Source organism: Glycine max, chromosome 15, assembly GCF_000004515.6.
Source record: "Glycine max cultivar Williams 82 chromosome 15, Glycine_max_v4.0, whole genome shotgun sequence".
NCBI lineage: Eukaryota > Viridiplantae > Streptophyta > Magnoliopsida > Fabales > Fabaceae > Glycine > Glycine max.
In genome coordinates this window covers 12959318-12974764 of record NC_038251.2, presented here as the reverse complement: position 1 = coordinate 12974764, position 15447 = coordinate 12959318, and the positions used below count along the sequence as shown (strand labels likewise).

The following is a 15447-nucleotide window of genomic DNA, read 5'->3' as shown; positions in this document are numbered from 1 at the left end:
CATACTAAAACATGGGTAAGCATGAACCAAAACACTTGGGTGGTTGGATTTTGATCTAACTTCATATATCATCATACAAGTCACCAGATCAAGTATCTTTAAACATTACCTATTAGTAATGTTAATAAATTAATAGGAAAAAAAAGTAGATAAATATGACTACTTGGCAAATTTCTTTTTTGGGCACCAAATCTTTTAATGTTTTCCTACTACCACCATAAAAATCTTCAAGTATAGTTATTAAAATCTCATTGTTGAAATATTGCAAATAAGTAAATTAGTTTTCAATAACAATTATGCAAGCTTTAAAAAAAATCATTGTTCACTTCAATTCATATTCAATGCAACTATCATTAGTTTTTAACTAAAAAAATTTACCTATCCATCTTATCTACATTTAATTTTCCAAAAATGCTCGATAAAATAAAAACTTCTTCTGTGGTTAGAATAATGACTTGGAGTAGGTGTAGTTCAAGCAATCCACTTAACCACCACATGTTCGGACAAAAAAATATATTTTCAAATATATATTTTAATATTTTTTTAACAATTACACTCACTATTTGTGCCAACTCTATAGCAAACCTATCATTGATAAGATACCCTGCATGAAAAGTTTTGGTTCGCAAAACCTTCGAGGGTTTCATATTTTTCTTTAAAGGTGAGAATATTTTTTTCACTTGGTTTCTTCTCAAAGCGTTTACCTTCACCACTTACATAGAGATTAAGTCGCGTCCTTGTTTGTAAGGCGTCTTGATGGTGTCCCAATAATAACAAAGCGTACTAACAATAATAATTGAAACATAAAAATGACGAAACTAATCATAGTTTGAAAGATGTTGTGCAGGAGATATGTCTTCTTCCATTTAAATCATTCTAGTGAGTTGCTCATCATGCGCAACATTTGCATCACTTATTGCAACATGTTGATCAGTTATTAGGGACGGTTGGGTTACTGATTTGTTAAAAATAGCTAAAAATTCTATTGGACAAAAACGCTTTTAGTAGTTGGATTCTACTAACACCTTTAACATGTCTTCATCATTTTTCAACTATATTATTTGATATTCAATTAAATTTTCTGAATATTTTCTATGGTCTAACTGTCGAAAGAATAATTGTCTACCACCTATGATTTGTGAATTCCATAAGGGGAAACCCCTAGAGACACAACTTGTTTGATGACATCCTTGAGTGTTTCGATAATATATCCCAAAGGAATCTCAAATCTTATTGGATTTGTTCCAGTGAAGGAATAACTCAAAAAATCACCTTGTCGTGGTATCTTTCACTTGTCGTTGTAATACAACATTGCATCATGAATAGGAGTGATGATGGATCGAAGTAGGTTGAGTATATCATCAGGTGTTCTGTTGATAGTATATAATAATTCTATTAGACCAACACACGAGTATTACTCATTGCACATTAACATTGTGCAAACCTCATTATCATTTTTCAATTACAAAGAATGAAAAAAAGATTGTTGACCTGCATCTATAGATGATTGTCAATAGTAGATTTCATGCATAAATTAGTCATTGGTTAGCCAAAGGATGTTGTGCATTCTAATCTTTAGTGTCTCGAAAGAACACTCATGTGAAACTCGCATTGGTATTGGAGTAAGACATTGAAAATAAACACCAGTTTGGTTGTGTTTGATTAATCCATTTGAAAAAATAAATGTTAATTTTGAGTTAGCAATGGTTTGAGTGCTTGTTTTTCCCAAGAATGTGATACTGTTGAGATTGAATTTCGTTTGTGAAGGTATATTGTGTGGAAGTGTGTGGTTGTATTGAAGGTGTTTATGTTATTTATAGTTCTTTGAATATTTGTCCCATTAATGTGTATTGGATTCTCATAAGGTTAGAATTGCTTTTTTGATAGAGCTTTGTATGGAATCCAATGTTGATTGAACATATTACGCGTCTACGATAATTCCTTTGGTTTATGCCAAAGAGAAAGAGGAGTGCAAAGGGTAGTTCGGTTTCAAATCGCATTTTCACTAAAATGGACGAAGAGATTGAATGGGATACCACAAAAATGTGGAATTTACTAACAACAAGATCATAACAGAAAAAATTGTCTCAACATATCTTCATTTTCAACTTTTTCTTTGGCAAATATTATTATTCATGTATTTTATTTATGATGCAATATATTCTGATATAAATAAACTATTAAACCAAAAATATTATCAATTTTTAAAAATTAAATAATATAAACAAAAAAATATATCTAATAAAATAACTTTTAAAAAAATAATATTAAAAAAAACTAAGTTGGAAAGTTGGGTTGGCCCAACCCGACTTCTTAACTTCGAAAAAAAAAAATTTAAAATATTAAAAAAACCACCAGTTGGAAAGTCGGGGATTGACCAAATTCGACTTCTCAAATAAAAAAACAAGTGTATTTCGATAATTATTTGAAAAAGTAATGTAGAATGAAAAATTTTACCGGAGAGAATGTGATATTGGTAAAAAAAAAAAAAAGAAAGAAAGAAAGATTCAATCTACAACATAGTCCTCTCAATCTAATCTATACTATCAATTTGACCCATGAAACTCACTCGATCTAGTCTTTCATTTATTTATTTATTTATTTTGCAGAGTTTAATTCCATTACCCAAATCCTAGAAAACTTTCTGGTAACACAAGGAACATGTTATGCCCAACGAAATGTCTATCCCAAAATATGCAATCATAAGAAGAGGGTGTATTGCTTCCCTCCTTGAAAGATATCACGTATTTTCAGGTTATGTTAGCTTTTTAATCCCAACATTGTATCTACAGCATGCATTGTCTTGTTAGGCATTGGAGTGATTTTATAGTTACCACATCATTGCATATGACCGAGCCAGCCAGCCAGGGCCCAGGTGCACTCCTAAGCCAACTCCTGCCATTGCAGATAAACGTTCAGATTCCAAGCCACAAGGGTTACGAGGGGACCAGTAATTTTGTTAGAGATCGGGGATTGGACCCATGAGTATTTCTACAGCCGAATGGTATGGGACTAATCTTTTGAAGAAGTAGAGTAGGAAGCTTTTTTGGCTAAATCCAAAATATTTCTCAATCAATAATCAATGATTAATCTCTCATGTATCGAAATTCATTTAAGGATTGATCTCTCCTGACAGATGTCTTTAATTTCATACACAAATCTAGAATCAAATCCTAACCACATGCTTAAAAGATAAAATTATTTTTCACACCATGTTGATAGTAGAGAACCAGGTTGGAATAAGGAGGAGTAATTCTTTCATTCACAAGTGTTGTTCTATTCGTATAATCATTGATAGAATACTTGAAAAACCTAAACTACTAGTCACTTCTGCGATGGGTATTGGGGACCAGTATGGATCATCTTCCTGAAGTAGTGAACTAGCGGTTAAAATTATGGCATATCTCTTCTTGTTTGTAAATGTAGGGTTTCAAAAGGAGATCCAAAAGCTGCAAGCAGCAAGTACGGCAACTAGCCCCACTAGCTTTACTTGAAGACTACGTATAACCTCATACAAAGGCTCCAAGTCCACACATCATCAATGCGGTAACTACAAGATGGAAACTTAACAGCGGATAAACTTGCAAAGGAGGCTACAATGGCCCCACAGTATGCTGCTTTGTCAGCTTTCCTCTCTTCTCTTCAGATATGGTATGTCCATCCAAAAGAAAGACATAGTAAATAACCATAAAAGAGGAGGACCATATAATACGGGACATAACTGCCAAGCAAGGAAATGGAATTGGAAAATGGAAAATGTATTAAATATCAAAACCACCATTTTCAAATTTGTTGCACTTACTTTTACTATTGAATTAACTTGAGAATAAGCAAGTGTAAATGCACCCCACTGATTTTTGGAGAGTTATTATAGGGTATACTCGGCCACGTATAAGGTGAGCCACTTCATGAAGTGGTCCACCGGTGTTCCATCATTCATATCTGCGGGGATATAGTAATCTTTTATTGAATGAATAGAGCCTAAAAGACATTTCGTAATTGTTGAAATACCCAATTGATGTTTGATAAAAAAAAAATATAGAATTAATTTACCACCGTTAAGTGCGATCAATATATATGTCTAAATTAATCATTCATCGGAAAGTGCTGTAATTAATTGCCTAGCTTAAAACCAAACAGGAGTGAAATTGAATAATTGTATGGTAACTCTAGAATGGTAATCCATACTTGAAGTACAATAGGGTGATACCTGTGGCTATAATTCAAATGTTCAAATTAGATTTTGGCAGTTCCACATGTTTCCCATTCTTGTGTAATTCCTTCTTTTATACTAGTAATCGTACATTTGTACAGGTCATTTCTGTTTTCACGCATATTCAAAATACATTTGTTTGTTAAATTTTGTATTAGTCTCTGATTTACATGTGTCAATCACCTAAATTTCTGACTTGGTAAAATCATGCACTAAAATAGTTTTTCTTAATGGACGCACGTACACAACATTCCTACTATCCATGGTGCACATAGTTTTTTAAGTAGTCAAGGTTTTCTGCTGTCTCTTATCTTTTTTTTTTTTTTTTGTTCTGCTCTGTCTGGTCAATTTAATTCTCTTTTCAGTATCTTTACCATGACCATCAGTTCCATTCCATGTCCCGCAAACATGACAATGCTAGCTCTAGCTTGGATATCAAACCACCAAAATGTAGCACTTCAACAATTGCTTATCAGTCTGTCAATAATTTCTTAATATTTGAACACGCAAACAAGCTATTACCACTCGTATTCTTGGAGCCATTCATGAATTTGACTTCCTAAGTATAATAGGGCAAAAGCAGTCGAGAAGAAAGAGTAGATATTAGAGGCAGAATCCATCCAAATCCTTATGTTTGTGTCATACAAACTGAAGATACTTTTTTAGTGAGTGAGAACTGAGGATTAAAGAATACAAATACGAAGGATGAGTAATCCTTCCAAGCCAAACTAGTAAAACACAAAACAGAAACACACTTCATATGATAAAGTCCAACTATATAGCAGAAAGTAAACTCCACATGTGCATAACATCCCTATCAGTTGAAAAATAATCAACCTTGAGAGAAGTGACCTAGATCTAGCCCAAACTACATCCAAAATGCATCACTTATAAATAAAATTTGTAAGATTACATATGATATTACAGCTTTTTTTCAGGACAACATAGAAAACAAAAGAAAGGAAACAGACAACCATTAATATTTATGTAGTGTTTAAATAATACTTGTTTTGCAGTAGACGAAGCAAACCAAAAACAAAAAGCAAAACTTACTTTTAAAGGGAGAGTAGATGATTAAGGCAAGGGTTGCAACAGGGTTTTGCACCAATGAAATCAAATATTCCAATCATAGATGTGCTTAATTGAAAACTCTTTCATTTTAATTTTTCCATCTTTTCTTCTATTTCTCTCCTAATTTTTTGTACTAGGTGGAAATCAACCCAAATACAAATAAATGACTCATCCAATACTGGCAACATACAATACTCCAAAGGAAAATAGTTATAGACCACAGAAGCCTGTGGCATATGTAGGTGGAAGGAAATTTGGCTTCTGTTTTGCACCAATGACATCAAATCTTCCAATCATAGAGATGCTTAATTGAAAAATCCTTCATTTTATTTTATTTCAATCTTCTCTTCTACTTCTCTACTAAAATTTTGAACTGGGTGGGAATCAATCCACACACACATAAATTACCTATCCTGTGGCTGGTAGCATCAATACCCCAAAGGAAAGTAGTCATAGACCACAGAAGCCAATGGCATATGGTGATCCCAACTGTCTAAGATGAAGGTGGTAGGACATTGGCTTCAGCATAAGCAGATATGACAACTAAATTCACGTTTTATGACAAAAGAAAAAGAATAGGAAATAAAATGGTTTACTGAGGGGAAAAAACCTCCTTCCAATAGACTAATATCCTCAAAAGTCTCAACCAAGATGCACCTTCACTCCTTTCAAAACCAAGTTTCACAACACCAGCACCATATCATCTCCACTTATTTTTCAATATCTAAATAAGGATAAGGGCAACTTCACTTTTATTAAAAAAATTTAAAACCGTGCTAGCATTGCATGAATTCTAGCCATCTTAGATTTTTACTAGCAACAAGCTTGCAGCACAACTCTCTAAAATTCATAGCCTGTATTCTACAGTCACACCAGTTTTTTAGTCCTCAATTCTATAATATTTGCAATATAGCAAACAATGAAAACCAAAAGTCAATTCAATAAGAACACAAAATCATTGATCAAGAAGAAACAAGTAATACATTCCATGTCAACAGATAAAGCTAGCAGCATAATATAAATTTGATCAGTTTCTAATTTCCGAACACATCAGTTCTATCAGATCATCTAATATACGCAAGTTGCCCAATCTATTTGAAATTGGATCGTTGCAGTTAAGTATTTAAAGCAGATGATGATTCACCATTAAGTTGTAAAAACAAGAAATTTTGCTTCTTTTTCGTCATGTCAGTAATAAAATGGTATCAAAACCAGGAAAATTCATTCCTGTATAGTGTGAAAAGGAAACCAGCAATAGATACTCACAGCTCATACTATAACTATAAGCCAAAGCTACAGCTAAAAATTCTATAAACTCTGAGAAACCTACAAATCAATTCAATACATTCAGCACATTACAGGAAAGTATAACAATTCCAAAATTGTTGACATCAAATTTATTGCTTTTCTTACTACAAATAATTATATGATTTAAATTGCATTATGTGACATTATTTTCAGGTTAATACTAATTAAGTAATGCTCAATTGTAGATTAAAAAAGAAGGAGCTACCTGATGGTCATGTAGGTGTAAGACAACAGTAACAAGCAAGCAGCACAAACTCCCGCACCAAATGGAAATTCGCTACTCTGCACCCTATCAGCATAAGATCACTAGCGCAATACCTGGCAGGTATTACATGTAAAGGGTTTTGATAACGATAGGAAAAGTCACAGTCAACCAAATTCTGAAGAATAGAATTATGTCTAAAACAAGATGAGAAGGCTTATTCAACTAACACTTACAAATAGGACTGTATTGTATCAAAATACAAGAGGAGAAAACAGTAAAAGCAGATAAATGGCATTGACCTCCTTAATTACACTAATTATTAGATCAATGGTACAATTAACATAAAAAATTTTATAATAAATCGAAAGAAGAAAATAACTAAGAAGCAATAGGAAAAAAAAAAGCTGCATTTGCAGCCTCATAATGCAATTAACCGTGTACAGAAGGTGGAGAAAATTAAAACAAAACCCCACGACAGAAAACAATAATCTGTAATTCTATACCACAAAATACAAGCCTATACAGCAAAGAAGAACAACAAAGTTCAAGGAACCACCAGAACCACCAGCATGAGACCTCACATCTTCGCGAAAGCCTGGCGGGGACGATAGGTGTGAGGGCTGTCCATCAAATCCCGGTGAATTCTCCGGTGACAAAGCGTCATCATCCGGTGGAGGAGCATTATCAAGAGGCTTAGCAGAAACTATCGGATTTCTCCCGAAAATCTCCCTCGGCAAGAGAACCTTGGAAACCCCAAAAATTGCGACGGGATTCTGATCGAACACGGTCTGCGTAATGGAGGCCTGAACGATGCCGGTGTTGATTGCGACGGAGCCGTTAACGCGTGAAATGTTGAGCGTGAAGCTGCCAGCACCCATGGCCTCAGTAGCCAGGGTTGGTTGGAAAGGGTTAACCACGGATTCAAGAGAACCGAGAGGGTAATACGAATGTAGCACGTGGAATTTGAGAACAACGGCTTTCTTATCCGCAGGCAGAGACTGGAGAGCAACCGAGGGTGGGAGATCCGCGAATGCGTCGTCCACCGGGACAAAGAGCGTTATTCCGGCACCACCCTCGTCCGCTTCAAACTCCTGGTATCAGATATATAATCAGTAGACTTAATTAATCAATTAATTAAATGCTGAATTCACACTTATAGTAATAATGTGATAACAGAAAAACAAACTAAGTAATTAAATCCACTGAGTATGCATCTAATACCTGGACGACGCCGGACGCAGCGAGCATGGAGGCGGCGACGTTGAAGTTGTGGCCGTTGACGAGGGCATTGGTGATGTTGAGAACAATGTTGGGGCGGGTTTCCGAGGCCATGAGGTCGAGGCCGTAGGGGATGAGGAGGGAATTGACGGCGAAGATGGTGACGTTGTAGGGTAGGGTTTTGATGAGGGAGAGGATGGTGGCGTTGGAGGGGGAGTAGGGGGCGGGGGAGCGGATCGAGATGACGCCGGATTGGGGGTCGCGGGTGAGGTTGACGGAGCCGAAGTTGTCGGTGGCGCGGCCGGTGGTTTGGAGGAGCGTGGTGACGAGCTTGCCGGAGGGGGGGAGGGCGCGGAGGTCGGACCAGGAGAGGAACTGGAGGAGGACGTGGTAGCGGAGGACGTCGGCGAGGGCGGCGGGGGAGAGGTGGTGGCGGGAGAGGTGGTCGTCGGAGGCGAGGTAGGCGTTGGGGACGGCGAGGAGGGAGAGGGAGGATCGGTCGGAGAGATCCGCGGCGAGGGGAGTGGCGGAGGCGAGGAGGGAGGTGAATTGGGAGAGCTCCGGCACGGAGGAGAGCAGGGAGGTGAGGTTCAGACCCGATGCCGCGCGTGCGAAAAATAAAAAGAACAGCATGATCAGTCTGAGGGTAATTTGGGAAATCCCGAATCCATAACGAGATGGAGAACGCATTGTGTTTGTTGAATGGTGGTGTTAGTTAGTGTTTGTTGAGTTGAGTTTGAGATGAGATGGGATGGGAGAGTGAGCACAAGAGTGAAGTGGAGCATGCAAGCTGTGAATGATGAGATGAGCACCAGGGTGATGCAATGATGATGTGGATTGTTAATGTTTTTGTTTTCCATTATTACTACTTTCTCACATATTCCATGTTCTTCCAACATCTAACTCACTCAACTTCTTCCTTCCTCTTGCAAAGCATATTGTAATATATTTTTTTGTTTTCTTTGGAGACATTAAATATGAGTATTTCTTTTGCCAACATTCAAACCATAGTTGATCATATCGTAGGAAACTAACTTAATCTCTTCATTGACAGTGTATTGCAATATTGCGTTCCCTATTTGCCCCCCTCTCTCTCTCCAACAAATCAATATTAATAATCTCCATCTTTCTTTCTGCCTTGTATTCAAGGGAATTTATGATAACTGCCCCTCCAACACCACCAAATATGACTAAACTACACTTCCCCATCTCACGTTTATACTCTTCGCGTATATATAACACCCCATGCTTTTTTTCTTTTATTTTAAGGATATTATACCCCTTGCTTACAAGTTACAACTTATGTTCCATTTTTTTTATTTTATAAAGAAGTGTTCCATTTATTCTTCTCAATCATAACATTATGTACTTGTATTTTGACATTATTTTCACATAAGTTTTCTTTTTTGTTTTATTATATCATTTACTATGTTCTTACGTACAAACATTTTTTTTTAAATATTCTTTAAATTTAAATATAATTATCATTTCTAATGATAAATAATTTAATTAAAAACTCATTCGATGAATAGGAATCTAAACATAAGTCCTGCTTGAAATTTTTCAATACAATTAGTTAAATTAATTTGATAAATTTCTTCCTACTAAAATCTGATTAAAAAATATATAAAAAAAATTACAAACTCAAATAATTCATCCAAATTCTTCTATGGTTCATGTTCAATGATTTCTCATCCATTTTCAAGTGTTTTTCAATGTAGATTATTGATAACCGCAAAATATAAACTAATTTGATAGTCAATTTTGACTAATAAATGAGTGTAATTTTTTTACTTTATTATTATTTTTAATGAAATAATGAAGAAATTAATATTTTTGTTATTTTTTATCAGCAAAAGTCTGGAGAAGAAGAATTCAAGTGCTTTGAAGAAAAATTAAGACAAAAAGTGAAAAAAAAAACCTTGAAGAAAAATTGAAAAAGTGAACAGCTTGCTTAGCGCGCCACCCAGGCTTAGCACATGTCGGCGCTTAGCGCACAGCTCATGCTTAGCGCGCAGAAAAATCCACAACGAAGCTCAAAGGCACACTTAGCGTGAAGTCAGCGTGAAAAAATAAACTACCTGGTGCCTATATAAGGAGGAGGAAGCAGAAGGAAAAGACACACCGAGTCTTAGCTATCCAAAGCCTGGGGGAAAACCCTCTTTCTTAGTCATTTCCTTTTAGTCCTTTCTTCTATTAGCCTCTAAAGTGTAAAGTCTCTCATGGCTATGAGAGGCTAAACCTCCCTCAGTTGGAGTCTAGCAGCCAAAGCCCCTTGTAATGTAACTGATCTTCTTATCTATTAATGCAATTTCAATTTCTATTGTTCTTTTCTGCTTTTCATTGTTATTGTGTGGTTTGACCATCCATGCATCTGTTTCTAGGGGTTATTCGTTGGGAAATGGTAATGTCTAAAGAACTAGAAAATGGCATCTCAACATTGCATTGCTAGGGATGGAGTGACTTTGTTGCGCCTCTACATACATCTTTTATACTTGATGTTGTTTATGATTTCATCTTTGCAAAGGGATTTGAGAGAGAGAATACATAAATTAGGTTCTTCATCGTGAGGGATCAGGGTTGAGCATATTAGTAGATGTGGGTGGAAATTGGATAAATAATTAATGGAGAAAAACATTAATATTGCATTAAGGGTAATTAGGCATGCTAGTCTCAATATTATCACATTCTGAACTCATCTTTTGCATTTAAAGCTATTGTTTAATTTTCTTGTTATCTTTTTCTTTTGCCTTTTACCCTTAAATTTTACACTTACAATTCATTTTCTCTTATACTTCTTTTATTGCTTACAAATTGGGGATTTACCAACGCAAGTACAAACAAAGTCCCTGTGAACTCAACACTCGATCTTTCGTTTAATCTTTACTACTTGTGATAAAATTTGTACACTTGTCAATCTATTAACAAGTTTTTGGCGTCGTTGTCGGGGACTTTATTCTTCATACTGGTTGTTTACATATCCCAATTTGAGAGCAATCATTTTTTTTATTTAAATTATGTTTTATCTATTAATTTTTTTTAGTTTCTTTATTTTATTTAAAAAAAACATTTTTTTATTTTTCTTTATTCACTCTTATTTTATTCTTTTTTTAATAAAAAATAAAAATAAATATATTAGTTTTAATTTTTATTTTGTGATAACCTGCACAGTAGTTGTTTCTTTTGTGACCAGTCTACATCCTTTCCCTGAAGAACGCATCATGGCAGAGGATTATCCACAGAGGATGACGCTAGAGGACTACTCTAGCTCTGCTACACCTCAGTACTTCACCAGCATAGCCAGACCGGGCGTGCAAGCAACCAACATCTCATATCCATATTCCCTTATCCAGTTGATTCAAAGGAATCTCTTTCATGGCCTACCGAGTGAAGATCCATATGCACATCTGGCCACATACATCGAGATTTGCAACATAGTGAAGATAGCAAAAGTGACAGAAGACACCATACGCCTCAATCTATTTTCTTTCTCTTTGGCCGGTGAATCAAAAAGATGGCTTCACTCGTTCAAGGGGAATAGCTTGCGGACAAGGGAAGAGGTGGTAGAGAAGTTCCTGAAGAAGTACTTTCCGGAGTCCAAGACTGCTGAAGGTAAGGTGAAAATCTCATCCTTCCACGAACACCTTGATGAATCGCTAAGTGAAGCACTTGATCGCTTCCATGGATTACTCCGGAAGACTCCTACACATGGGTTCAGTGAGCCAGTCCAACTCAACATCTTCATTGATGGCTTGCGACCCCATTCCAAGAAGCTTCTCGATGCCTCCGTCGGTGGGAAGATCAAGCTAAATACTCCAGAAGAAGCAATGGAGCTGATAGAGAATATGACAGCCAGTGATCATGCCATTCTCCGTGATCGAGCCTACACACCTACAAAGAAAAGCCTTCTTGAGCTCACTTTTCAAGATGTTATGTTGGCTCAAAACAAGTTGTTGGCCAAGACCTTAGAGAACCTCACAGCCACTCTGAGCAATCTTCCCCAACAACTACATGTAGTGCAACCTCCTTCAGCCATGCACATTAGGGAATGCAACATTTGTGGTGCTCATGAGTCAAGTTCATGCATGGTTCAAGACAACACAGCCAATGAGGTCAACTACATGGGCAGTTAGAATCATCAAAGATTCCATCAAGGAGGATCACCATGATTCTATCAGAGAGGTAATTTTTCGCAGGGCCAGGGTTAGAGATCTTATCCAGGGAATAATTTCAACCAAGGAGGTTCATCTCATCAACCTCCCAACCAAGAGCCCATTCAACAGGAGAAACCCACTAAGTTGGAGGAATTGCTGGTACAGTTTATGCAGAGGACCGAGTCGCATCAGAAGAGTACTGATGCAGCAATCGGGAATCTGGAGGTACAAGTGAGACAATTAGCCAAACAAATGGCTGAAAGACCCACTGGCAGCTTTGGAGCCAATACTGAGATTAATCCCAAAGAGGAGTGCAAGGTAATTTTCACTAGGAGGGAAAGTGCTGAGAAGGAAAAGAGTATTGAGGAGGATGTGCGTGATGAGGAAGAAGAAAAGAAAGAAGAGGGAGAAAAAGATAAAAGCAAGGAGAATGGTGTTGAGGTCTCAACCATTAAGACCAAGACCAAGAGTCAGTTAGCTCAGAAGGCCAGAAGAGATATACCACCAGCCACGTCAAAGGAGGCACCGTACCCTTTGGTGCCATCAAATAAGGACAAGGAACATTACTTCAAGCGGTTCCTTGACATATTCCAAAAGCTGGAGATTACTATCCTTTTTGGAGAGGTCATCCAACAGATGTCGTTGTACAAAAAGTTCTTAAAGGACCTCCTCATAAAAAAGGGAAAGTATATCAACAACGAAACCATTGTGGTGGGAGAAAATTGCAGTGCAATAATCCAAAAGCTACCTCCCAAGTTCAAAGATTCAGGAAGCGTCACCATCCCATGCTCTATTAGGAGTGTATCCGTAGGTAAAGTTCTTAATGACTTAGGAGCAAGTATCAATTTGATGTCGCTTTTTATGTGCAAGAGAATAGGAAACCTGAAGATTGAACCTACAAGGATGACGCTCTAGCTGGCAGACCACTCCATCACAAGACCAGTCGAAGTGGTAGAAGACGTCCTGATCAAAGTCCATCAACTCACTTTTTCGGTGGACTTTGTAATCATGGACATTGAAGAAGATGTTGAGATCCCCTTGATTTTGGGTCGGCCATTCATGGTGACTGCAAAGTGTGTTGTGGACATGGGGAAGGGTAACTTGGAGATGAGTGTGGAAGACTAGAAAGCCACATTCAACTTGTTTGAGGGAATTAAGCATCCCAATTATAGCAAGACTTGTTTTAAGGTAGAGCAAAAAGCTAACCTTGTTGGGGGGCACCTGAATTTTGTGTTTCTAAAAGAAGATGAAGCCAAGCCAGTTATGAATCCTACAAACTCTTCTAGTGTCTTTCTAAGGCCAAAACAGGTCAAGACCTAAGCCACTCCAGACATTCCACCAGCTCTTCCACCAACGGTCTCTCCGCTAAATGTCTCTCATCCACCTACTAGTCAAACGTCTATGCCTTTTTCTCAGTCGGAGTAGTTCCTCCCTATGTTGCATAGCCTCCATCATGGCCAGTATCTATTGATGCAAAGCCTCCACCATTTTTCCCTCCAGCAGCCGATGATGACACCAAAGGCATTCCTAGCCCAAGTTGCTTGGCCAAAAGGCCAATGTCCTTCTGTTAAGGTGGGTGACACCTTTGGTGTAGCTGATGATGATGCCGCAGATACTGAAGCTGATGATGATTATGTTGCGGACATCAATGATGCTCATAGAGCTTGGGATCCAAGGCCCACACAGGATTAAGCCCATTTTTTTTTACCAGGATTTTTTTCTCTTTTCTTTATTTTTCTTGTCTTTAATTTTTCTTTTTCTTTATTTGTTTTCTTTATTTTAATTTCAGCAGTTTAATTCAAGTAGTTTAATTTCAGTCATTGAATAAAAAATTTGCATGATAAAGATAGAAAAAATTAGTAATGGGTTGTGACTTGTTCTGGATAAATTGATGCATGAGATACTGTGTACTGATGAGATAATTGTGAAAATTTTGATTCTTGTGTGAGCAGATGTTATTATGAGTGATGAAGTATGAATTGAAAGCACAAGAGTGAATATGTTAGCATGTTTGAACGGAAATCATGGTATGGTAAGCTAAGTACTTCATAAATGTTCGGTGAGTTGTACGAACCTTTGATTGTGAGAGAACAATTGTCTTTAAACTTCCTGATTTTGCATGATTCTTAGATTGTTTGAGTATACACAGAATGTGGAAAGGATCAAGACCTTGTTTATATTAAATTGTTTCAGCCACTTAGCCAAATAACGAACCTGTTATTTGAATGAATCCTTTGCACCCTATTGAGCCTAATGCAATAAATTGTTTTTGAAACCTGAGCCTAATGAAATTAATGACCACCTTATCTTAGGTTGTATGAGAGCACGAGTCAAGGAAAATTTACCCTTAATTTGGGGGAGTTAGAATTTTGGTTAGGTGAAAAATTTTGTTGTAGGAACATTACCAAAAACACACACTTAAATGTAAAGTGTGATAAGTTGCTACAATACCAGTTCAATTTTTTTTTTTAAAAAAAAAAAAAAAGAAAAAAATTGGAAAAAAAATAAAAATACAAATAAAAATTTGGTTTGAAATACAGAGCTGATAGCAACTAAGTGCTAAATAAATTTTGTGTGTTGTTAGGAATAAAAGGCAGGAAAGTTGGGGGCTATGAAATATAAGTCATGGGTTATCAGGTAGGTGCTCTCTTAGAACCTAATTTTGAATCCAAAGAAAAATCATGAGTTCCTTGTTAGCCCGGCCCCGTTACAAGCCTAAAATGTGCTTAGTGATCCACAATATGTGTGTATGATTACATTAACTAAGATGAAGTGCAAAGTTGGGAATATTAATTTCAGTTGTTAGATTGAAAACACTTTTAGTCGAGACATTTGTGTGCTGAGGAAAATACTAAACTTATGAGGAATGAAGTGTGGTAAGTCTGCCTTCATAAAGTTTTATTTGCTAACTTTTTCATCTCCATGTGTATTCCTTCATGCTTCCATCACAAGATCAAGACAAATGTAAGCTCAGGATTAGTCAGTGAAAGGTTTGAAAATGTTTCGCAGTTATCTCATGTGTTGATACATTCAGACTTGTCTTACGCTGGAGGACAAACAAATATTTTAATTTGGGGGAGTTTGATAACTGTGAAATATAAGTTAATTTGATAGTCAATGTTGGCTAATAAATATGTGTAATTTCTTTATTTTATTATTGTTTTTAATGAAATAATGAAGAAATTAATATCTTTGTTATTTTTTATCAGCAGAAGTCAAGAGAAGAAGAATTCAAGTGCTTTGAAGGAAAATTAAGACAAGAAATGAAAGAAAAAGCC

General features: G+C 36.5%; 2 protein-coding genes and 1 non-coding gene across 3 annotated transcripts; 1 reads left to right on the top strand and 2 right to left on the bottom strand.

The window, feature by feature from the left end:
• Nucleotides 1–4816: 4816 nt before the first annotated feature.
• On the bottom strand, nucleotides 4817–9187 carry LOC100788356 (fasciclin-like arabinogalactan protein 4). The gene is made up of 2 exons (XM_003546335.5): nucleotides 8019–9187; nucleotides 4817–7888 (listed from the first exon to the last, which is right to left on the bottom strand). Exons 1-2 carry the CDS (start codon nucleotides 8703–8705, stop codon nucleotides 7295–7297), a joined length of 1281 nt encoding a protein of 426 aa, XP_003546383.1. The 5' UTR covers nucleotides 8706–9187; the 3' UTR covers nucleotides 4817–7294.
• On the bottom strand, nucleotides 7879–8031 carry MIR10434 (microRNA MIR10434). The gene has a single exon (NR_161725.1). It is a non-coding gene; the product is annotated as a microRNA MIR10434 (primary transcript).
• A 3150-nt stretch (nucleotides 9188–12337) lies between the features above and the next one.
• On the top strand, nucleotides 12338–13084 carry LOC102662833 (uncharacterized). Its single transcript, XM_006598308.1, has one exon. The coding sequence runs from the start codon at nucleotides 12338–12340 to the stop codon at nucleotides 13082–13084; it is 747 nt and encodes a 248-aa protein (XP_006598371.1).
• The last annotated feature ends 2363 nt before the right edge of the window (nucleotides 13085–15447 follow it).

What these genes read in the sequence shown, in the direction of transcription:
- LOC100788356 (XM_003546335.5), bottom strand. Translation starts at nt 8,705, where the DNA reads ATGCGTTCTCCATCTCGTTATGGATTCGGGATTTCCCAAATTACCCTC. An exon ending in CTGCGTCCGGCGTCGTCCAG is followed by an intron (nt 7,889 to 8,018) that starts GTATTAGATGCA and finishes ATCTGATACCAG; the next exon opens with GAGTTTGAAGCGGACGAGGG.
- LOC102662833 (XM_006598308.1), top strand. Translation starts at nt 12,338, where the DNA reads ATGCAGAGGACCGAGTCGCATCAGAAGAGTACTGATGCAGCAATCGGG.